This window comes from Netta rufina (assembly GCF_964035555.1).
Source record: "Netta rufina genome assembly, chromosome: 2".
Classification (NCBI taxonomy): Eukaryota; Metazoa; Chordata; class Aves; order Anseriformes; family Anatidae; genus Netta; species Netta rufina.
This window is the reverse complement of record NC_140124.1, coordinates 51,902,367-51,926,657: the sequence shown is the minus strand read 5'-3', so window position 1 is coordinate 51,926,657 and position 24,291 is coordinate 51,902,367. Positions and strand designations below refer to the sequence as shown.

At 37.8% G+C, this 24,291-nt stretch overlaps 1 protein-coding gene across 1 annotated transcript in view; it reads left to right on the top strand.

The window, feature by feature from the left end:
- Positions 1-24,291, top strand: part of RANBP9 (RAN binding protein 9) — a 39,185-nt gene that overhangs the window by 12,079 nt on the left and 2,815 nt on the right. Inside the window, exons 3-11 of the mRNA XM_084281581.1 lie at positions 8,313-8,365; positions 9,857-10,024; positions 13,095-13,117; positions 15,061-15,245; positions 15,977-16,089; positions 17,439-17,547; positions 18,907-19,097; positions 20,699-20,846; positions 22,602-22,723. Coding sequence (XP_084137707.1) covers positions 8,313-8,365; positions 9,857-10,024; positions 13,095-13,117; positions 15,061-15,245; positions 15,977-16,089; positions 17,439-17,547; positions 18,907-19,097; positions 20,699-20,846; positions 22,602-22,723 — 1,112 coding nt within the window. The remainder of the gene's footprint in view (positions 1-8,312; positions 8,366-9,856; positions 10,025-13,094; positions 13,118-15,060; positions 15,246-15,976; positions 16,090-17,438; positions 17,548-18,906; positions 19,098-20,698; positions 20,847-22,601; positions 22,724-24,291) is intronic.

The window sequence follows — 24,291 nt, the reverse complement described above, 5'->3', positions numbered from 1 at the left end:
AAATAATTCTTACATTTTTTGTTAGTTCTTGTTAAAAGTGCTAACCAGCTGTCATGTTGTTCTGTAAATATTTTCTGTGCAGCGTTTCTTCAATATTCTTCTTTAATTTCTTGCCTCCTTTTGCAGTCTAAGGAGCTCTCTTTGTTTACATTCTCCTTTTATACTCTTTTGCTTTGTTTGGCCTCATGCGAAGCATTATGGACAGGGATGTGAGCAATTAGAGATGATAACAGCAGATGAGTAATGGGCGTAGGTATGGGGAATAGTGCTAAGGTGCTGATTAGAAGGCATGGTAGGAAGAAGAGTATTAACTGCAATAAATTATGCCTGGATCACTATTGAAATCTCCAGTTAATAAAAGCATATTAAAAACAAAACAAATGTGTAAGTCAAATTAAAAACATACAGCTAGACATAGTTGTAGCTTTAAATTAGGCCTTCCTAATCTCATAACAGTGTTCATTTGAAATTGCTTTATCAGAGAACCAGAGGTTGTGTATGTAGGCTATTTCTGTAATTTCTTAATATAGTTCTCAAAAGAGTAAGACAGGCGTTGTGTGGCTTTTTGTGCACAACTCTGGGTTTAGTTTCATCCAAGTTTCTAGGGTGGAGGCTTAATTATACCGAACTACATCAGTGGTCTAGGAATGGGTAAGAGCAAGGGTGTGCTAAGTCCTATGGACCTGTTCTTGTGACTTGGAAATCAGTTGCAATACTAAACTTACTGTCTCCTTGCTTCCCAAAAATGACGACCGTGGTGGCCATTCACTTAGCTAGGTAGCTATATGCAAATGGGACTCTTTGCGGTCTCGCTCAGATCTTGATTTCAGTTTTCTCATGCTGCCTTTCACTGAGTTGAGATGTGCTAACCTTTCACATGTATAACTCCTCTGGCTTTGTGTAAAGGTCTAATGCCTTACAGCCCCACGTCTTATTTCAGATACCAGTAAACATTTCCTGCTTTTACAGAACTGAAAGATAGTTGCATGATGCTCTCATAGCTTATGTGAAGTACAGATGTTAGTGGCAGTTTCTCAGGGCATCCTTCTGGACCAGTGTAGAGTTGTCTCTTCTCTCTCAGTTAAGAGTCTGTGGGCTTTGCTTTGTGCTCCTCGGGCACACTGTGGGCATAAGCATGCTCCAGTTCCACTTTAGAAGGGGTTGCATCAAGGGTGTTCATTGGCCACCTGGCTTCCAGGAGCAAAATGCTGTCCTGACGTTTCACATTGTAAACAGCTTGTGTGATTTACTGCATCCATTCCTGCAGGAATTTCAGTCCTAGGCTTGTTGATTCTTGTAATGAATCGCTCCTTTTCCAGTCAGGGCAGTGGTTTTCGAATGTTTCCAATTCTTATTCTAAGCTGTGGTTTGAATGCTTTGTGGTGATTGAGCCATGAGAAGCAGCAGTCTGGGCACTCACTGAGGTCTCTTCCCTTGTCCCAGTTTGTAACTGTTTGTGTTAACTGCTTGATAAACCTGATCAGGTAGCTCATTCTCCAAAGGTTGGCCTCAAGATTGAGTTGTTTTTCAGCATGATTAGTTGTCGGTATGTCTGTCTGTCTGGCTTAATGAGGAGGTATGGCAGCATGAGAGAGAGGGGCTTGGAGCAGAAATGAGCATCTGTCAGGTAGGGAGGGATTGCTACTTTTGGTCATGGTACCGGCCCAATTAGTGTTAGTTGCTAGCGGTGGGCAAATGATACAAACAAATGTCATTTATTTCTTGGCAGTCTTTCATGCTTTTAGAGCCACTGAGGAAGAAGTACACTTAAAATGAAAAATCCTCTAAGCAGACACTTTCTTTTTTTTTAAGAATGAAAACAAGAATTGTGTTTAGTTGTCTGGAAGGGGGAAAAAAAAAAAGCTAGGTTTAGAAAGGCTTTAGTCATTTAGCAGATAGCACAGGGTAGCTTACACTTCTGAGAGTGTGGTTGTTTAGTCTGTAGTGTGGCTGTACCAATGCAGGTCTTCATGAACATGCATTGTTGCAGATGTAAGTTCCTCTCAGTGTTCTGTACTAAAATAAAATGTTACTACAGCAACTCGTACAATTATATCAGTGTGTTTCTTGCTAGCCTTGTTGATAAGGCTATAGGAATCTATAGGATTATATTATATTATTAGGCTGTGTTTAAACACTGTCCATACAATCAGTCATGTTTTGGTTGTGTTTTGCAGTAAGCATTGTGTATGTGGTGAGGTGAATGAAGAACTGAGCGACTGTGGGTGAATGAAGTAATAAGAAATAACTATCCAAAGCAAACAAATAACCATCAGAATTAAGTTTCTGTTTCCATGACACCCATACCTATGGTTTAGCCTGAATTTGAATGTGTTTGAGTGATGTGCATTTGAAGCCCTAGTGCTTTGTTGTCTTGTAGAGCACATGTGTAAATCTTTAAACAGAAATCATGCTTTATTGCAAAAATGTTGCTGGCACAGCAGGTTGGCTTTTCTGTTTAGCATCCAGTATGCCCGTGTTCTTGTTCACAACAAACGCATAAACCAATAAACAAAACACAGAACGTCTTCAATTGCTGTTTTGTTTGAATTTGTTTTGTATGCTAGTAATGTAACATAAAAACTTTGTGTGGTCTTAAGATCTATTTTTGTAATTTTGTTATGTCCTCGGAAAGCAGTTATTTGTTACCACAACAGTCACATGTTACCAAAACATGCACACTCACTCTCTCTCTATTTATATGTTGCTATGTCTTTGGGCATTACTAGCAGAGTGCTTGTGTATAAAGCAGAATCTGATACAAAAAAAAGTCTGAAGTAGCTTTCCTTCATTAGTGCCTCCATTTGAAATCCTGCAGATGCCAGAGGAGGTCTGATCATGAAACAGCAAGTGTATCTTCTCTGAGGATTATTTAAGGTTTGTGTTTAATTGGTCAGAAATACATGGTACTGGAGCAAGAGAGGGTTTTTTTTGTTGGTATGGAAAGTCCAGAGAATGCTTCATTTCTTGGTTGCTGCTCCTTGCAAAATCTTAAGATATTCCTTTCTTAGAAGGTTCAATAACATAAAAAAGCACATAGATAATAATCTTACCGGCTTGCATTATCTTATTGTCTATGCAGCTATCCTTTTTCCACAGCATGGTCACCAGAAAGGCTTTTGTGCTCAGGCAGAAATGTCGCTAGACAAAAATTGTGCAACCTCAGGAATTGAGAGGGTTGTCTGAAGGTTAGATCAGTAAATCAGCATCTCTGGGAACATTATCGGAATTACAAGGGAAATGTTACAGGAATAACGATTTTGAACACTACCAGAGATGACTGCCAGACTTATTTTTTCACCCCTCTCCATGCAGAACTGGATTCATCTGAAACCTGGGTTTATCATATTCAAAATACTGTTTCCTTGGAAACATTCCATAAAATTAAACTTGTTTGCAGTTTGAAATGAAAGCCTCAAACTGTCTATGGCATATTTTGAAACATTTACGTAGAGAAAAATTTAACAGCTCATATCTTATTATGATCGTGCAGACAATAAGAATCTTGGATTAGCATATTCCTACAAAACTTTAATGCAGACTAGCTTTGTTAAAGATGAAATTTAGATACCTTATTGTACTGGATTTCTGACCTTATAGTGCACTATCTGTAAAGACAGTGTACAAAACTATAGGAGGAAGTCATTGCAACTAGTACTCTGTTGTGTAGGCCCTTAGAAGATGATGTAGTCTTAAAAATTTTTTACAGATGTTGCTGATTTTTCTACTTCTATCCTTTTCTAAGATATTAACTCAATAGTAAAACAAATTGCAGTTGTTGTGTAACTGACTTGTTTCAGTGCATTTAAAATACTAGGATGTTTTCAGGTCACTTTCATACAGGTGTTATGGATATGGGGGTTTTACCGCTGTATGGTGTTAGGTTCCTTTCTTTATAGCATGTAGGAGATGAGATACAAGCTTGATTATTTTCATCATCACCAGTGTAGCTTGGATTTCAAGGCATGACGTAGCAGTTCTGCCAGTTATACTGTCTTTAATAGAACACGCAGGCCCCGTGAAAGTCAGAAGGAATTTGACTCTGCAGATAGCTTGTTTGTTGCTGTAGTAGGGAGGCTGTTACATTTTTGTCATTACTTAAAGTTATGCTAAATCATTTTGCTTGCCTCAAAAATAAAGTGTAGAATATTTGCTGCTTTTTTTAAAAAAAAAAAAAACAAAAAAAAAAAACTAGAGAAGTGGTAATTTAACACTTAAACTTACCTATAGCCACTAGTAAGCTTTTCAAAGTACCTGTAATTTGGTTGAGTTCTTGAGATTCTGGATCCCTCTTTATGGAATGTGGGGGGGAATAGTATGTAATTAACTTGAATTCTGATTATTAGCAACTTTGAGATTGAAAGATCTTTCATATGCCTGCCATACAGTGACTAAAAGATCTTCCTGAAGAGTTAAATGCAGAATAGTGCATCTTTTACATGAATTGTTGTTTTTTCTTCTTTTTTCATATATTTTAGTAGTCTCCAGTTGTATACCATCTCTTCCTGCTATTTTTTCCTTCTGTTTGTTTCTGCTGCTTTTTATTTCTCACAGCCTATTCAGGCATCCAAGCAGAAACTTTGGGCTCCAGCAAAAATGTGAATTTAGCTCTTTGAATGTGAAGATACTTAAGGAGGAGTTTATTGTGAGCTTAGTGCTTCTCATACTGCAGGGAAGCCCAAGCTTTTCAGTGTTAGTGGAAAAAAAATATCATAACGCTTGTATTTTTGGCATTTACTTTAGTTTTACTTTGTGGTAAACAATTGAATCTTAATTTTAAACTCTTAGTTTTTGTAGTGTTCCTGAAAATTTGTGTATGTATGACTTAGAGCAGATAAATGTAAGTAGAGGATGTGCTGAGACATTAAAATAGCAATCAATATATCTAATGGACTGGAACAAGAATAAATAAAATTTGAAATGAAAAATCAAGAGTATGTGCTCTTGCTTTCCTATTCCTTGATACTAGTTTGGCTGTGCTTTAAATCAGGTTTCAGCCCTCGTCTCTCCTGGGCTGATGTCAGGCCGTCCATGACTAGTTTTACATGTCACTCATGGTTTTATCAGCTGAGGTAAGACTTGAGCTCCTCAGTGAGATGATGGGCAGCCGCTGACGGGCCGAAAGGCACGGTGAGAGGGGCTGCTTGTGAAGGGTCCTAGGCAGCTTGGTCTGTTTGTCAACTTGGGTAATCCTCCTGACGCAGCTGCTGCTGGGCTTTGAGGGCAGAGACCTGAGGTGGAGGCACCATGCTCAGGTGTGCCAGGAGGAGGGCAGGGAGGCAGCACCAGAGCCACACTGTTGTTTGCCCTCTCTGCTCTTTCAGACCACGCTCTGGGTTGTGCCTGGCTTGGGAAGGAGCTCCATGTCGGGGCGAACACCCCTCTTCATGGTGCTTGCACCTCAGCTCCCCAGGGCCGCCATTACAGTGTGCCGCGGCCTACACAGCCCTTCATGGGGCAGCACCACTGGAGGTGTGTGAGGCACTGACTGGGCACAGCCTGGGCCTGCACGGTGCTGCCGTGGCTGCCTCCGCTCTCCTGTATTTTTAGCATGGACTAAGGGAGGAAAATGTAGTCATGTAGCTCTGACAGGGGTTTTCTGATCCTGAAACCCTAGGGTAGGAACCTTAAGGAGGCATGCAGGACAGTTTGGGTAACGCTTCTCACTGAAGCAAAGTCTGCAGGCAGTGAGGGTGCACCTGAATACGAGCTAAACTTGTTTAAAAAACAAACAGAAGTCTGTTTAAAATTAGGAAGGTTAAGTATCCCATGAAAAAAATAAACAGCAGTTACATGTAGCAGTTTGGTATAAATGTAACTTCTGTTCGTGAATTTTATAGCAGCTAAAACCTATGTGTTATGATACTGTCCCTCCACTCTCAATTTACAGTGAACTGTATTTGGTTGAACATGTGATTAAATATCCATCAACTACAACAAATGCTAAGTTAGCTTAATTGCTCATCATTTAATTTTGCTAACTTCCAAACCATAAATGGTAGCCATTCCCTTCTGCTTTTGAAAGGTGTCTGCAGTAAATCTGTCAATTAGTTCAAATGTTTTAATCTAATTTCACTCACGTTTCTATTAACATCTCATCAGAGGCATGGTATTGTATTCCATGTAGTCTTAAGTGAATCCTAGGAAAAAAATATGTACAGTAAACATCCCTCTCCTTAATGAGATGGTGTCATCAGTTGTTCTGGTCACTGCTAGTGGGCAAAAAGCCCTTACTTTACCTTACTGTGACAAAAAGTCCTTGCTTGCCTTAGTAGAATTTGGTGGATATCTTAAACAGTAGGTCCATCTTTCCAATTGCTACTGAGTTAGGAGGGGGCTCAGGTGATACAGTGTCTTCTGGGGACATTAGTTAGCAATAGGACTGGGAAGGTCAGGCTGATGGTTGGACTTGATGATCTTGATAGTCTTTTCTGACCTAGATGATTCTGTGATCATCTAAAGGAAAACATAGGAAGTACCAAAGTGTTACCTAGGTGATCGCTTTCTATCTAGCATTTTGTTTTTGTATAACTTTAATCTTGCTTTTGTAAGAATACTGAAATGAAACTTGTATTGTGTTGAAGGCTTTTTTTTTTTTTTTAAGGTGACTTGGTTTGAAAGGCCTTCTGTGATCAATAGCAATCTAAAGAAAAAGATGGCTTAAATTTACTTATAGGAGACTTTACCGTAATGGATTTTCAGTCTTTACGTGAGAATCCTTCATGCATCAAACTCTCTACTACCTTAATAACAATTCTGCCTGTATGTTTTAAAACAAAATATATGGTTTTCCACTTGTTGCTTTCATTTATGATTGCTTTGACTCTGAACTAGTGGTGCCTCAGTGATGCAATTTAGTGTGCAGCAAAGACTAATCCTTTTGTCTGTTGCCCTTTGCTTCAGCTCTTCAGTATCTCTAAACGTGGTATCAGTAGTATATGTTTCTGAGGTTTTATTTCACGTTGTTGGTATGTTGGAGGCTGAGAAAGATGGGTATCATAGTTAATATTATCTGAGGAGGGCTTTGTAAATATCAAACACAAAATCAGGTAAGGTTACCATTGAAAGTGATCAATATGAAAAGCAGAAATCCCTTTTACACAATTAATCATAGGACTTTTGTGTTTTCCTGCTCGGTTGTATTTCATGTGGAACATTTTACGTAGCAGATTAAATTGTGTTTACTAGTAGAATAGTTGCATGAAAATTGCAGTTGTACTAGATAAGAATACAAAGGTCATGCTGCTTGTTGTAAACTATTTTCAAAGTGGCATGGTGGAATATTTTTTTTTTATACAGCTTATTCAGCACTTTATGGCAAATCTGTGTTAATTTGAACTAGTGCCACAATAATTTGCATATTTTGATAATTTAGGAAATGCTAAGTTTGGGTTATGTTTAGATGTTTGTTTTAGTTGGTAGGATCTCTAGTTTGTTTTGGGGGTGCTAGTAAAAGCCTAGCTTTTCATTGTGTTGTTCTTTTGGTTTCCAGTCATCTTGGTCGTGAAGTGACTTTTGATTAACCAACAGAAGTAAAACTGATTTCACCAACTTGAAATAGTGTGATTGGAGGGGGGAAGGAGGGAATCACTCGTTTTGACTTTAAATTATTTGCTATTAAATTGTTAAAAATTGTACCGGACACTGACTTTATTAAAGCTGCTCTTTGTAAAGCTGTTTTTTGGACTTGAATGACCCAGCAATAACTTGTTTAGACTTGAGGTTAGTGGTCAGCAGAACAAAGATATTTTCCCTCTTCAATTTGCCAACAGATTTCTAACAGCTAAATAGCGTTACTGGTAAATTTCTTGAGATAGTGTTCTGCTCCATGACCCAGACTTTTAATGTTTTTGTTTGAACTTTCCATAAGTGTCATGCAAAAATGGATTTTACTGCTGAAATTGTGCACAGTTTTCCATGTATTTTGTAAACTCATTCCAGGTTTTGTTACTCATTCCAGATTACCTGTAGAACTGACTAGGTACATTGAATGAAAATGTGATTAGGCCACTTTCTTCATTCATGCTCTAAACTTTATGGCTACCATCAGTATTCTCTATAGAAAACCTAGAGTGTTTGAAAGAAAAAGTTGTCTGACACTTCAGAGACAGAAATTCTGTCTATAGTAAACCAGTATATACCAGGAATGACTTTTCTGTTCAGTTCCTTTGCTGTTGTGCCAATATTAAAGGACGTCTTAGTTGCTTAATTGGCGTATGGTTAATCAGCACAATGTTTCTTGACAGCATCCCATATATATGACTGCATTTGTGTAAGAAATGTAAATTTCTTCTGTTCTTTTGTTTTTACAGTTACATGGGAATTGGGCTTTCAGCACAGGGTGTGAACATGAATAGGTTACCAGGTACGTTTTAGTACTTATTACATTTGGTAAGTTACTGATACAGTTAATTTTGGTTTGAAATATGCTTGAGCTTGACAAAATGGTTCTGGTAAGCACCAGGGAGCATAGCGTTCATCTCTGTGTTGTATCTATGTATCTGTATTATGTAAAACTTGCAGGTAAAAAGCTTATCTTTTTATCATATTACCATGTATTTGCTCCTGTACCACTGGCCTCAGCTATTAGCATTATTGATAATGTTTTGCAGGTACTGTTTAAAAAACAAATACATTTTAAAAATTTAATCATGTTTCAATAAAAATTAAGCTATAGATTTTCTTGCTCTGTAAACTGAGTTTGTGATGATAAAGATGAATAGTTCAGGTAAAGACTTCCTTGCCAAACATGAAATGAGCTCTCCAGTCATTTTCCATACCATTACCTTTCCAACCTTACTATTAGGGATGTATAGCACAATTTTGACTCTTCCATTGCCTTACATTGTCAGGGACCCAGTCTTGTTAAAAAAAAAAAAAAAAAAAAATTTTTTTTTTTAATTGTTGCTATTCACCAAGTATAAAATCATGTTGAATTGACCTGTGTTTGTCTGCATTCTGTCTCTTTTGCATTATTTTCTCACCCAAACGCTGTGGTAGAAAGAAACCCTTATGATAACAGCAAGTCCTGGTTATGCTGTTAGCTCACCTAAGGGTAATGAATTATTAGTGGGTGGCATTAAGTCTGAGTATGAGTATTAAGTTGTAGATAGATGTTTTAAAATGAACTCAGACTAAAATTGTTTCCTGTGAATTCTCTTGAGAATAGTGCAACAATATGAAGCTTCTTTGCCTACAAAATTAGCACCATATTTGCATACATAATGATTTGCCTGCTGGCTGTGACTTTCACCTGTATTGATGATTTTTCATTATCTTTTTTTTTTTTTTTGTAGGAGCAGCAAAGCTAGTGACTCTATAGTCTAGAGACTCTGCTATTGTGCAGAGATTGTTTGCTGCTGAATAGTCATTAAGAATAATCAGGAGTTGAAATGTGTTTCCCCAGAGATGCATATCTGGGTTTTAGCCAGGAAGAATTTGATTATGACATATGGTTACAATAGTTTTGTAAGATGAAAGGGAGAACAGGAGGATCTTCACTGCTTTACTGGGACATGTCAGATCTACAGACAGCTTTGAAATTTCAACATTGCAGCTGATGTTATTTTTGGTGTTGATGATTCTGCGTGTTTGCTTAAAGCAAAATCATGTTTTTTGAATTTGTGTTGCCTTTTAAGTACTACAAATGGCATTACCTGTTCAGCCATTTTGATAAAAGAAGCTGTCGGTTTTTTTTTTAAAAACAGGATCAGCTTTGTTAGTTATGTAAGAAATCTTAGAAAATTGAACATAGTAAATAATCTTAATAACCTCATAGATCTTGCTAGCTCTGCTTAGCCTTTCCACTATTTTGTGATAAAGGAAATGACTAAATTGCAAATGCTTTGTTCTGTAGGTTGGGATAAACATTCATATGGTTACCATGGAGATGATGGACATTCATTCTGTTCCTCTGGAACCGGACAACCCTACGGTCCAACATTTACTACGGGTGATGTCATTGGTTGTTGTGTCAACCTTATCAATAATACCTGCTTCTACACCAAGAACGGACATAGCTTGGGTATGGAGGATCATTATCTTTAACGATAGCATTACGTCTGTAAATTTGATGCTTCCTGTGTGTTTTAAATCTGAAACTCTCCTTGTGTTAGGAGCAGTGGTTGAACATTTATTTCAATAATCTTGTAATCTATGTACTAACTAAAGAATTGGGAAGAATAACTTCTTACACATCACTTGCACTAACATGCTTTGTGAATGTGGAAGGATTTGCCACAGTATCTCATTCCGCAGGATCTGCAGTTTTGAAATCTGCTCCTGAGGCCATAATTAATATTTGATATTTGTAATACAAGGTGATGGATGTTAGAGAATCAGAGAAATGGAGAACAGATATATTTAAAATTTCTGCTGTATGGGGAAAACCTAACCTTCACTAAAACCTTGTATCACGCTAGCATTATTTTTATTGGTATCTTGGAGAACAGTGTATTTTGGATCTCAGTTTAGAGTCCTGCATTGTTGGGATAAAGCCACAAATTATAGAATTTGTGCTAAAATTAAGTCCACTAGGCACTTGTGGTAGAGTTTAGCAGCTGCAAGACAGTTCTTGAGTTTGACGATGGCAAGGGGGTTAGAGAGAAAACTTCTAATGATATGTATACAATAGTTCAGTAACTATGTAATTTAATGAGCAAAAATAAGTAGTGTTGCAAGAACAGAACGAAAAATCTATTTCCTGCATTAAGGAGAAAGTAAGGGCTTGGGACTTGAAGAGATACTGAAATTGTGCTGAGGGAAGTAGGAGGGTTCAAGGGCTAAGGCTCACAAAGAGGAAATAAGCTGTTTGTCATGGGTAGGAACGTGAAAAGATGAGGAGAAGCTAGTTTGAAATAAGAGATTATTGAGATTATGAAGCCTTAAAGGCACTGTTTTATTTTCTCACATTTCTAAGTGCATAGGAGGTTTGGGAAGTAGTAAGGGGAAGAACAGGGTTCAAATTCTTCTTGTCTCAGAACAAGGCTACAGGTTTACTCAGATCTGAGCAGACAGATCTAACCTGGTAGTTACTATTCCCATACTCTGAGCTGGGCTTAAATGCCTCCAGAGGTCACTTCTAAGAAAATTTGTCTGTGATTCTATCGTGATTTAATATTTCTTCTGAGCAGAGTGAATTTATATACAATTGAATCATCCATTTTGTAGCAGTTTGGTTTTCACCCTGTTTCAGGTATATATCAAAACGGAAGATAAGGGCTCATTTAATTGATTCTAATCTTGGTTAAAGCTAAGAAGGGTAATCTACCTTCATCTGTTTTTGGAGCTAGTAACAGTATGGCTACAGGTAAGTTAGATCAGGTGGTTGATCAAACACAGAGACACTTTTTCTGACTGTTCTTGTGGCCATGTGCATAGAAGAGCTAAGTGGGAAGGGGTAGAACCTCCTCTATCAGTGGAAGTCTTAAAGCAGACTGAATTAGGCCAACTGTTGAATAACACTCCAAAAGATTAAAATCTGTTTAAAGAAAAGAACAGAGAGGTATAGGTGAGGAGAGACCAGTCTTAGGTGAGGAGAGACTTATCACCTCTCAAACAGAAAATCTGATAAATGCTTCATGGATTCCAGAAGGAAACCTGACAGCTCTTCTGCTGTGGTGGGCTGCACTAGCCTGGTGAGCAGAGGAGCTCTGATTGTGTGTGAAGGGGGAAAAAAACAAACCAGAAATTTTGGCTGTCTTGCTGAGTTGTTGCTGCTTGTTGTCCAGGACTCCCATCGAATTGCAATGTGAAGGACGCCTATTTTTTTTTCTCTGGGCCACAGGGGTTACTGGAGTGTTGGAAATCTCTGGCTTAGCCTGGGATTTGACAGTACAGAAAGGGCTAAGCAATTATTTGTGCGTGTGAAAAACCTGAATTGGATGAGGAATGCCCCAGCTGCCCCAAAACTAACCAACTTACAAAGAAAAAAAGACACAAAGTATTTGTCAAATGATCATCTTTTATCTTAAAAACTGCCATGATCCTTTTGGAAAAGGATGAGTTGGATGTCAAAATGTGTCAAACAGAAAAAGAGGTTATAACTTAAAAATACGTAAATAATAATAACAAAAATTAGGGTGTGAACAGGTAGTAAGTAAAAATTATAGCTTTGAGATGTGACAAGATTCACTAGATGCATCATCCTTTTGTATTAAAGATGCACGAACTCCAGATGCTATTGAGATTTGAAGTCTTGGTGAAGAATGGAGATTGAAAACAGGGATGGAATTTAATACAAAAGGTTAAAAGCTTTTGTTTTAATCTTAAATTTGAAAAGGCAGTGGTGTTATAGGGAGTTATACAAGTTTGAGGGGATAAGTGGATTTGAATTATGTGCTTGGAAAAAAAAAATTCAACAAGAAAGAAAATTATGGAATACTTTCACCGTTTGGCTATCAGAAGTAGACTTCCTCCTATTTATTTTTAAATGAAAGCTTTTTTCCCCTTAAGTTGCTTGAAGTTCCTCAAGTGTATAGAGGTCAGATTTTTCTCTAATCCTGAGACAGCAAAATCACTGTCCTGGTCTTATGGGTGGATAGATGCTTTTAATTATATAACAGGATATCAAGCTCTTCTGTTCAAAAACCAAAACGCCCTGGGGTGGATTAGAGCGAAACATTTTCCAGCCTGGTTTGGAGTATTATAGTCATGTGCTACTCATGTAAAGATAATGCCTACTTAGAAAGAAAAGTAATAGCACGCAAGAAAAGACACTGCTAAGCCTTGATGTCTCAGTATTAAGACATGCAAGTGAGGAAAAAAAAATCCTCAGATGTTTTTCTTTCCTGTAAATTTTAATCCATAGCAAGAATTTTCATGCTCCTTTGTGTATCTGTATGATGCTTGCTAAATCTTAGGCCCTATTGTGAAAAATCAAGGGCGAACTAAGAGTTTTTGAATGAAAATTATTCTCTGCCAAGTGTTGCCCTTTATTATTCAAGCACATCAGTTGCACCTAAGCCTCATGGATGTCACCACACTTAACTGCTAATTCTGAGACAGTTTGGGTGAGTTTTCTAAACATATAATGATATACTTGAGAAAATGTGACTAGAACCCAGACATTAATCTTTATTTTCTCTTTGTTACAGGCATCGCTTTCACAGACTTACCGGTAAGATAAGTGCATTTTCAAACAGCTTTCCTATGTATTATAAACAGATGTTTAAACGTGACTCACATTTACCTTGTGCTTCTTGGAAATCCAATGATAACCCTCTTATCCAGTTTAATACCAGATACTGCTCATCATATCAGTGATTTATTAATTGAAGCAAAAAGCTTTTTCGTTTTTACACCAAGCTTCACAGGGGTTTTCCTATTCAGGTTTTCAATGTTTGAACAGTTCTAGTGGAACTTTACCAGGAAATTGTAGATACAGTTAGTTACTACGTCCTTAGTTTGACAGATGCAGGCCCTGCATACAAAAATCAACCTTCATTAAACCACCAGCATTGGTTATATGTGTGCAGCTCTGTCAGATGCCCAGAGGCTGGCTACTTAGGTAGCCAGTGGTCAGTGTAATTCTTTCAAAAATCTTTTTATATGCTGTTCACTCCATAAAATCAAACATATCAAAGCATTTTTTTCTTCAAGAAAGCTGCAGATACTTGAAGACTTCTCTCTTTTTGGTCATTTGAATTGTACCTTCCTTAAAGTCACTGTGTTCCCTGTGCTACAGGTGCAGGTGTGGTACTGCACTTACTTTGCTTTTTCTCATCCACTTCGTTTCTGGTCTAATCTGGTTAGGGCACAGCGTGTGGACACAATTCCATCTGGCCAGATACTGTTAGCTACGACCACAGGGAGTGGGGACAGATATTAAGGAAAAACAAAGCCAGTAACCCAGGGCGCAGTGTTGGGTGCTACAAGTAGGAAGCTGCTGCCACTTTTCTGTATCTGTGTGATGCCAGCAGGGGTCCTTGCTAGCCTGTGGTACCAACACAAGAGATCTCTGACATCTCAATCTGAAGCAAAAAGCTGGACCCCTCCTCATTAGAAGTGATTGTTTTCATCTCATTAAAAGATTTGAGACTCTGCTTTGTTGCTTAGTCTAGACTAGATAACACTATAAGCAAGATTTATTTAAGGGAGGAAAAAAAAAAAAAAAAGACCAGGGTGGAGAGGAGGCAAGATAGGCTTTGGCATAGTTCTAACAGCTAATTTCATGGGGTTTCAGCGTTCCAGTGACCTGCATGTTGATGTGTCAACATCATGATAAGTCTTCCTCACAGCTGTCACTTATTTAGTATGCAGTTCTGTAGATCAGCATACTGTCATACCATACCACCATTGACTACAGTGTAAATATGATGTAGGTATATTAAAAAATAAATTAAAAAAAAAAGAAAAAAGATTGCATTGCCATGACGCTAGTTGCATTTAAGAAAGTTACTTTAATCTCAACAGGCAGGTTTTACTTTTCTTCTATTTGGCATATTTCAAATTTGCATTGAGACCTAATCTCTAAGCAGAAAATAAAACTGAGACAACAATAAATGCTTTAAAGTCTTTTTGTAGATACAAGTCCAGGAATTCACGAGAACTTCAATGCACTGTTACAGTTCTTTTTAGGCGCTACACTTGGACTTTGAGGCTAATGAGTTCTCTATCCTGTCAGTTCTTACCACTAAAATTCAGCGATGTTTTAAGTATTTCACCCCAAAAGGAAAATGGCCCACTTTGTAAGTTTAATTTTTGTTCTCTTTTTAAAAGAAACTTTAATCCTGGTCTTAAAAAAAAAAAAAATCATTTAAAAATTGGTATTGAATATTTTGTAAAACTTAAACCAAAAGTTGTAAACGTTAGCACAGCTTAAAAAGTGCATAGAGAATCACTAAGGCTTTCTTATTTCAAAATAAAAAATTGTGACCACTGGGATAAAATTAATCAGTCATTGTATTGCTGGATTGGTAGAAGTTGCTTTAACTACTGGACAGATGATCCAGAGGTATTTGCTTTTTCACACTACTAGCACTGGGGATATTAGTACAGAGTTGAAAAAAATATGGGGAATTCAGTGTAAGAGGAAAGAACTAATTAAAAATTTTCTTGCAGCCAAACTTGTACCCTACAGTAGGGCTTCAGACACCAGGAGAAGTTGTGGATGCTAATTTTGGACAACACCCATTTGTATTTGATATTGAAGACTATATGCGAGAATGGAGAACCAAAATTCAAGCACAGATTGACAGATTTCCAATAGGAGATCGGGAAGGAGAATGGCAAACAATGATTCAGAAGTAAGACTTCGAATATTGTTCTTTTTTTTTTTAAAAAAAAAAAAGTTTATCTAACTCATAGGTCTTTAAGATATACCTGTTTTCTTACACAAAAAAATCACAGATAATATTAAAAAGTAGTACAGAGTTCTGCTGACATAGCAGGCTTGATAAGTATGTATGAAATTGAGCAGGAAGAGATGATTCTCAGGGCAGATATCTGTGGTATTACTTAAGAATTTATAAAAAGTATAAATCTTCCATTCTGATTTCATCTATCCAATTTAAGCTGGTTTGTTTAGAAAAATTGCCACAGTCATAATGGCTGGTTCTGGAAATTTCCATTTGCATTCAGTTTTTGGCACGCCAGGTTAGGTTGTGGCTTGTTAGCCCATCACATGGAGAACTGATGGCCGTGGCTTCACGTTGCTTATTTCTTAGTGAAAACAAAAATTCACTTCAGAATGTGCAGAAACTGTGCCTCAATGTATGCAGTGAGCAATTAAGAAACTTCATTAGCAGGTAGGATTTTAATTGACTCAATTTTGGCTCATAAATAATCATATTAAAACGTATCATAAAAAAATGTCGGTTTTGTATTGTTTGAAGATAGTGGCTCTTAACTGAAGTTTCTGAATTTCAAATGCAATTCTTCAATTCAGTCACTTTTTTTCAGGAGGGATTCATGTTCAAGAGGCTCTCAGTTGCTTACCTGTATTTAATAACTGTTTCTGCTTTTTGTTTATTTTTAGAATGGTGTCATCTTACTTAGTTCACCATGGATACTGTGCAACAGCAGAGGCATTCGCCAGGTCCACAGACCAGACTGTGCTAGAAGAATTAGCTTCCATTAAAAATAGACAAAGTAAGGCTGGAAAGCACGTTACATCTTTTTTTTCCCCCCTCTCCCTTAATCAGATATTGCATAAAACTTTCTCTTAAGCTTCCTTGTAGAATTTTGTTTCAGCACTATTTCGTAGTACAGTTCTTTGCTTTCATGTAAAGCTACACGTTTATGAACAGCTGGTTAAGATGAACTTCTGCACTAATACTTTTGGAATTTGTTTGATGTAGTAGGATGTGATAAATTACCTGTTGTCCTTTTCTTGAATGGAAAATTGTGATCTGTCTTAAGCAAATGTGTGTGATGTCTGTATAGAAGTGTTTGTGACTGACCGTTAGCTCTCACAAACAAGAATTAAAAAAAAAAGGTGACAAAAGTTTAGACTTTTATCTCAACTATGAAAAGGGGTAGATGTTAGAGAATGCTTGATAAGTTAGAGCAAATTTTGATTTTTTTCCACTTCATGGTTGTGAGGGGGAAGAGGACACGGAGAACTAACAGTATACTGTTCACTTCTAACTTGCTGTAGCTGGGCTGTTTGGCAGCCTGATTAAGACAGTGCCTTCCCCCATTCATTTAGATTCCTGCTGTATGAACGCAAGCATTTGTGTTCAACGGTTGTCTGCATGACACACCACATGGGGAAACTGCTCTGGTGGAAAAATAGCCTGGTTGTTGGGCTGTTTTTTCATTTGGATCAATTTCTCTGTTGGTGGATAGAGCTGTGAGACTGTTTAAGGCTTGTGCTAGCTTACAGCAACAGAAGCATTAACTAAAGCTGCTGGGACTGTTGTGGAAAGGTTTAGTCAACTGTAACCTGACTTAAAGCATGCCTTGTAGGTAAGGGAGACGAAATTTTATGTTTCTTGCTCAAAATCGAACCTCTGGGAGTGGGAGGTAATTTGGATTTTCTTGGGTGACAATAGTTTGGTATGTGCTTATGATAAAGCTATGAAAATGAGAAATAAATCACATAAGTGTCTGCAGTCTTAATCTAGCTCTAAACGAGCAATCTGAGTACAAAATAGTTATATGCTGGAAATAAAAGTATTTACTGAGTACTTGTTTGAATACCTGTAGGAGGAGTGCAATTCTTCGATTTCCCTGTTGAGCATTTTAAGGAAGCATGATTTTTCTTTACGCTATTTTTTTCTAATAGAAAAAAAAAAAACACTTAATGATTGCAGTGTCTTTTAATAATTTACATGTATTAATCCGTAAGCTGTCCTTTTAACTGTTGTTTTTGGTGAACAGAAATTCAGAAACTGGTTTTGGCAGGGTGAATGGAGAACCCATTGAAACAACATAACAGCTGTATCCAAGTTTACTAGAAGAAAATCCTAATCTCTTATTTGTTTTTTGGTGAACAGGAATTCAGAAATTGGTTTTAGCAGGAAGAATGGGAGAAGCCATTGAAACAACACAACAGTTGTATCCAAGTTTACTAGAAAGAAATCCTAATCTCTTATTTGCATTAAAGTGAGTCTTCAAATTATACAGATGTGTGTTTATAGATGACACAAGTACCTTCTGAGACTAGACAGTTATTTAAAGTTTTCACAAAAACAGTTAAGCAGCATTTTTTAGAAAATTTGTGTAGTTTTTTTCTTTATGCTGTACTTATTTGCTACATGTTTAACCAGGTTTTGTCATCAAGGTCCTGTTTTGCAGCATAATTCACATCTTGCTGTAGACTTGTCCTCTAGAACTAAGTTTTATATTTTTTGGAGTGAATTTGAATCAGTTTCTCCTATGTAAAAATTAATGTTAACTGACGAATATTCAAGAAAGCTAAAAGTCTCGTGGAATAAGTTGGTCTGTTCCTTCAGATGGCTGACTGACGTTAAAGACCAGTTTAAAATGAGTTGGTCCACTCCTTGTCACTTTATTTGAAACCTGTGGAAATTCGGTAATCCCAAAGACTTCTTGTAGCTTCCCAGGCATGCAATTTTCACCTTCCGGCACTTGCCACCTGCACCGATCCTACAGAATTTTCTATCATGTCATAATGTTTGAGTATGGGGAAAAAAAAATCTGTTCCTTCTATAAAAACAAAATGCTATGATTTTTATGGTCAATTAATTTACTTGAAATGTATTTCAAGTCTGTCACACTCAAGTGCTGAACAGAATTCACCTGATAGTGCTGCAAACTTACCACAGAATTCATAAAATGGGAACGTTTTGGTGTAAGACCTCACTCTATAATATTAAGTGTATGTTTCTTTTTCTCAATCTGTCTTGCTAAATTCTGCCTGTTCTATTAAGACTATCCAAGCCTAAAACAGTAGCGGTAGTTGTGAGCTTCATCAGAGTTCATAGTAAAACCTCCTCATTTAAAATAAAATTGACAAAGAGCAACCACCTCTAAAGGGAAGGTTTGTATGTGATCTTGCTTTTTAAACTGTTCTCCAGTGCAAATGTTTCATGTTAAAAGTTTCCATTTAATCCTTACTGTTCCAGGCAGTGAAAGTATGTGCTCATTTACTTTGAGAGGAATGATTGGCATGACAACAGAACTGTGTATCCTTCTCGAGAAATAAACTTGCCCCTGCCAATAAAACAGAACAGTTAAAACAAAACAAAAAAAATACAGTTTAGTTCTCTGAACTTTGAGGACTTATTGCCAGAGTTTATCCTCAAAGGATAATATTCCTGTTCTCCTCCCTCACAAATTCTGTAGTTTTGTATTTTGGATGAATACTCCAAGCTTATTGATGATTGGGTTAGTGACACCCAGCATTTCCTTGAGTCAGACTGTATATTTAACGCTAAAATCACTGGTCAACTGAAATGTGTTAATTGTTTTGTTGGCTTAACTTCTTTGTCTTTTGTTTAGGGTGCGCCAGTTTATAGAGATGGTGAATGGTACAGACAGTGAAGTGCGGTGTCTGGGAGGCCACAGTCCAAAATCTCAAGATAGTTACCCTGTTAGCCCACGATCATTTAGTAGTCCTAGCATGAGCCCTAGCCATGGAATGAACATTCACAATTTGGCAACAGGCAAAGGGAGCAGCACACACTTCTCTGGTAAGTTGATGTGGAGGACACTTCACACATTTCAAGCTTTTTCTATAATTTTGAGAAGATTTTTTCTGTAAATTTGAGAATTTTCAGGAGAAGTTACAAGTATCAAACCTGCAGATAGACAGTTTGTTTTAGTTGGGTTGAGACTGAACACTTTGCATTGAACGATAGTTTTAACAATTAGGATATCTTATTTTCAGCTGGGGAAATGGAAAGCACATATATAAAATGTGCAGTAGGAAATAAGAAAGGAAATAAGAAACAGTAGGAAATAAGAGAAACTGAGTGGTCAAGTTAGGTTAAAAACCAAAAACACAAAAGAGCTACTTTCTTCTGGCAGCCGAATTTCACTCTGAGTAGCTGAAAAGGTTCTGAGAGTAAAGCTTCAGTGGGAAGCCCTGCATGTTTAGAGCTGCCCCATGCCTGTGGAGAGATCCCAGTAACTTCCCAAACACGGAGAGGAGATTGGGCATGTTAAAATAGTACTTGAAGGTGGTGTCGTCTTTGAACTCAAGACTCTTTTGGTAGCAGGTGGAAGCCATCAACTTTCAGTCCTGTTTCGTTCTTAAATCCAAACCGGAGCAGACTGGGGGCTTTTCTTTCTTCCTCTTGGTAGGTTTGAGTAGGAAGCCAGTGTTGCACAGCCACCAGAATACCAGCTGCTGCTGAATGTGTGGTGTTATGCTCCGATTTTGAGTTACTTCTTGGAGTGCTTCTTGGGATGTGTTGTAGAAAGTACCTCTGGCTTTCTTACTTTGAAAGCAGAGGCGATATTTAATAAGCAAGTTGATGAATGGTATTATTAGCATTGAGATTTGGAATTTCCCAAATGGCAGAAAGTGGCATGTGCTTGTGGTTGTTTTTATTTTGTTTAGTTTTGTTTTGGTTTTGTCTGTTTGGTTTTTTAAATAATAAACCCTTCCTGTGACCTGCTTCTGTGTTAGAAGATACTAGGGAGCTCTTGCTTCTGGGCTTGATGGAGCTGCCAATTACATGTTTGCTTCAAATAGTAGTTTCTTGATTATATTTTAGAAGGGTCAGAAGAGATTTTAGCCAGACATCAGAATTTCACAGCATGGTGTAATTTTATTTAGCAAAGCACAATATTAGCAATTAAAATAATTATATGGGGGAAGGAGGGAGGTTGTATTTGAGTAGCAATATGTGAAGCATTTTCAACACTGAATTTTACTGTGTATTTATCAAGAGAATTATGCAGTAAGGAATTATAAAGATGCATGTCTGCTTCCATTCTTAATGATTAAGTGGCCTAGAGGAGATACTTCACATCTTTCAGAAGTGAAAAATGATTCTATGTTGATTCATTTTTATATTTTAGTGGTGTATATGCACAACCAAAAACCCTTTTATTTTGTGTGTTAGTATTTGTTAAATAATGCACTGTTAAATAATGCACTTCTGCACTGCAGAAGCCTTGAAGTCTCAGGTCCCTGAAGCACGGAAGCTAACTATTTAGGATTGCTTGCTTGACAAATGAAGTATTTAGCAACCATGAACAATTAAGCCATGCTTATTTCACTTGTGTAATTAGGTGCTTACAAATAAGTTCGTCGATGATTTCAATTATAACAATTTCTTTTCAGGGTTTGAAAGTAGTTGCAGTAATGGAGTAATATCAAATAAAGCGCATCAATCGTACTGTCACAGTAAACATACAACCACCAGCTTGAATGTACCAGAGCTCAACAACATAAATGTGTCAAGATCGCAGCAGGTTAACAGCTATTCCAGGTGAATAAACCTCCATGCTTCTAACTTACGTTAAGGTTTACATTGTCCACATGCTTTTATTACAGAGAAGAGTTTTCAGAGGAGTTTGATTTCTGCCCCCCCTCCCAAGCATAGTTAAAGCATTTAGTGGAGGGTGCCAAGGAGGAGCAATGCTGCTTCCCTGTGATTGCACTTTGGTTTTGTTTTAACTTCTTCAGCTCAATAGGCTATTTTCTCCCATTCAGTTAAAAGAAATGCAATAAATAAAATACAAAAATAAATTACCTTGCTTGTAGCTATTTATGGGCTACTTTGAAGTTGTACAGGGAAGATGAACTAGCTCACTGGCGCTTGTGACTTTAGTGTAAACCACTGATGTTAACTTAAGCTTCCTCAAAGCACGTTGTTTTTTTGGAGAGCAGTAACACAAATATACCCCCATTCCTTGCGGAGTTACCCTGTACTGTTTGAATGGCATAGGAAATAGTGTAGGCAATGAAAAGTTTTCCAGATACTTTCCAGTTAGAGGCATTATCTGCAAAGTGAACGTAATTGGGATGTGTATGAGGTGTGGATCTCCTTCATTGCACACAGACACAAAGAACTGTTTGCCTGCCACCTGTCATTTGTGCAAAGAGTGAAAATATTAACCAGGGCGGAAATACTAAGCTCTGTGGGATGCACAGATGCAGCAGGACCTAAGTTCCTGTGAAATCTGTAAGTACTTGGCTGTGTTGTCCAAGATGCATTCCCCAAGCTACCAACTAGGATGTGATGGAGGTAACAAACTGCAGTTGGATAGTGATGGCTGGGGAGGGGAGGAAGTGAGAGCAACAATTTCCTTTTTAGCTTCACAGTTTACATTTGCGTCAGTGGTCACCTCTGCCAAACAGCTTGGCAGAGTCCAGGCAACTTTGGGATTTTTCACAAGATGAGGACAGTTCCTTTGCTGCGGAGCTGCCTGGTTAAAAGAAACACTTCTTGTTTTTTTCAGGGGAAGCTGAATACTTTTTGGTTGTATTGGAGGTGGTTTTTTAAACTTTAATATTAAATCTTTTTGCTCTCATGAAAGGTTTTAGGTTGTCCGTGACAAAATAAAACAGGCTTTAGAATGGGAATAGGATAGGATGTAACTGTCAGGAAAGGTCAGCCCCCAAAGCCACACTGGCACTTTCTAAAAGTGCCGTTGTGACCCGCTGTGAGCAAAGTGTGTTGTGGAGTGTCATGCTCTCAGTTGGCCTCTGAATCTCCTCTCAGTGTCGTGACATTCTTGATATTTGCTTTGAATTTTTCTTCCGTTTCTCTGACATTCCATTCAGAGAGTGAGGGTTTTTTTTTGGAGACAAATATTTACCTAAATATGGTATTCTCAAAGTAGGGTTTATATTTAGTTAACTGTGTTTTAAAAAAATAAAATAAAATTGGAGGAGGGGGGCATGAAATTGCATTCCTCAATGCATTTTTATCTACCTCTCTGTATGTACAGGTACATAAACAAGAGCTGCTTGCTGTGTATTTAGAAAGTGTTATACTGCTTACTGCTGCTATAATGGTGGACACGTTCCATTTTTCAGCATCTGAAAAAGTTGTTTTTACTGAATGCTAATGTTAGCTGGGAGAACCTTAAAAATTCCCTGCTGCTTTGGTCTACTTTGGTAATATTTAAAGGCAGTGTTTCAGTGGGCGAGATAAGGATGTTTTGTGGTGAAGTTGTGAAGAAGATAACCTCAAGTTCTTTAACGTGAGTCCAATTTTTGTTCATTCCTCTCATTTCAGCAATGATGTAGACATGGAAACAGATCACTACTCCAATGGGGTTGCTGAGACTTCATCCAATGGCTTCCTAAATGGTAGTTCTAAACATGATCACGAAATGGAAGAATGTGACACAGAAATGGGTCTGCAGTGATATTTCTTACATTTTTATTAAGTGATGGCAACAAGGTTATGTTTTTACTTGCAATGCTTCCCAACTTGAAAATTAAGGATATTAGCTCAAACCTTAATTTTTGTTGTTGTTGTTCTGCTGTTATGATATGTGAATCTTAAAACTGCTGATTTAGGTGGTCTGATATCAGTGTGAGAACAGGGGAAAGTGGTAGTAACTCACAGATATTTGAACTAGTATCAATTTTTAAGGAAATACCTTTCAGAATAAGTACCCTGCTTGTGCAGAGTGCCTGGGCTAGGGCTGGCAGGTGGCTTCTCCTGCTTCCAGTCCTCTCAGCACTCGTGGTTCTCGATGGCATCTTTGGAGTCAACAGTAAGAGGAGAAATTGCAGAGCATTTACACAGGGTACAAAGAATGGTGATGATGCTAGTACTAAGTACTCAGGAAAAGAGCTATATTTGGAAACTGGGATGTAACAAAAAAAATAATTCCACCAACATAATATGATCTAAAAAGTAACTGTTTTACTTAGCCTGCTTTATGTTCACTCCTAGCTGCTGATGTTAGTGACAAGTGGGTACGTGAGTACCCTCTGAGTGGCTGCACAAGTTAAAAAGAGAGCATTTACTGCCAGTACAGCACTGACTGTCCCTGCCCAGTAGTGCTGAAGGCAGCCACATCGCGTCAGTGAGAGCACAGGCTGGAGGCTGGGCAGCGGGTGTTATTCCTGCATGCATCTGGAGAAATGGGAGCACCCAGCCCAACCTTTCTGCATTTGCAGAACTGTGCTCTCAGCCATTGATTTAAACAGACACCGGTTAATGCGGAGCTTAAGTGAAATACAAAACGCAGGACATTGCTGGTTCATGTGGCTTTGCTGGTAAATACTGCGCAACTGTTCCAGAGCAAATCCAATTCTGTTTCAGCCCTGAAGGGGGGGATACTCAAACTGCCAGGCTGTTTCGCTGCATTATGCTCTGAAACTGGGTAACAACAAGGCCTCATTTCTCTGACAGAAAAAACAAAACGCTTCTTTACTCTCTTGCAGCCTTGACCACAGAGGCTTGCTGTGACAGACGTGAAGCAGCTGCACAGGGAGCAGAGAGGGGTGTTTTTTGTCTTTTTGTGTGCTTTGTTTCTTGATGTAGAGGGGTTTTTCTGCCTTTGGAAAGTGATGCCCTAGATTGGGCTGCAGCTAGCAACAAGCACCGCTGCTTGAAGACTTGCAGGTGCTTCACCTTGTGTAAAAAGGAACGTGGCTCCTCAAACCACATTGTTTATGGCATCAGATTGAGAATTTTTTTCTGCTTTTTGAAATATTTATACGTTTTCCTTAATGCTGTGTATGTCACATAAAGTAGGCACAAAATTTTGTTTCAAAATTCAGTTCTGTTGATGAAAAATGGCAAGGAATGAATAAATCCTTTTTTTTTTACAGGTATCTCTAGCTGTAAATTTAAGAAAGGCAGAATTTTCAGAGAAGCTAAGGGTTAATTTACTATTCAAAAACTGCATGAATACCTATTAAAATCAGTAGTACTTGGCATTATTGTACCAAATGGTAAAGAAAGTGAT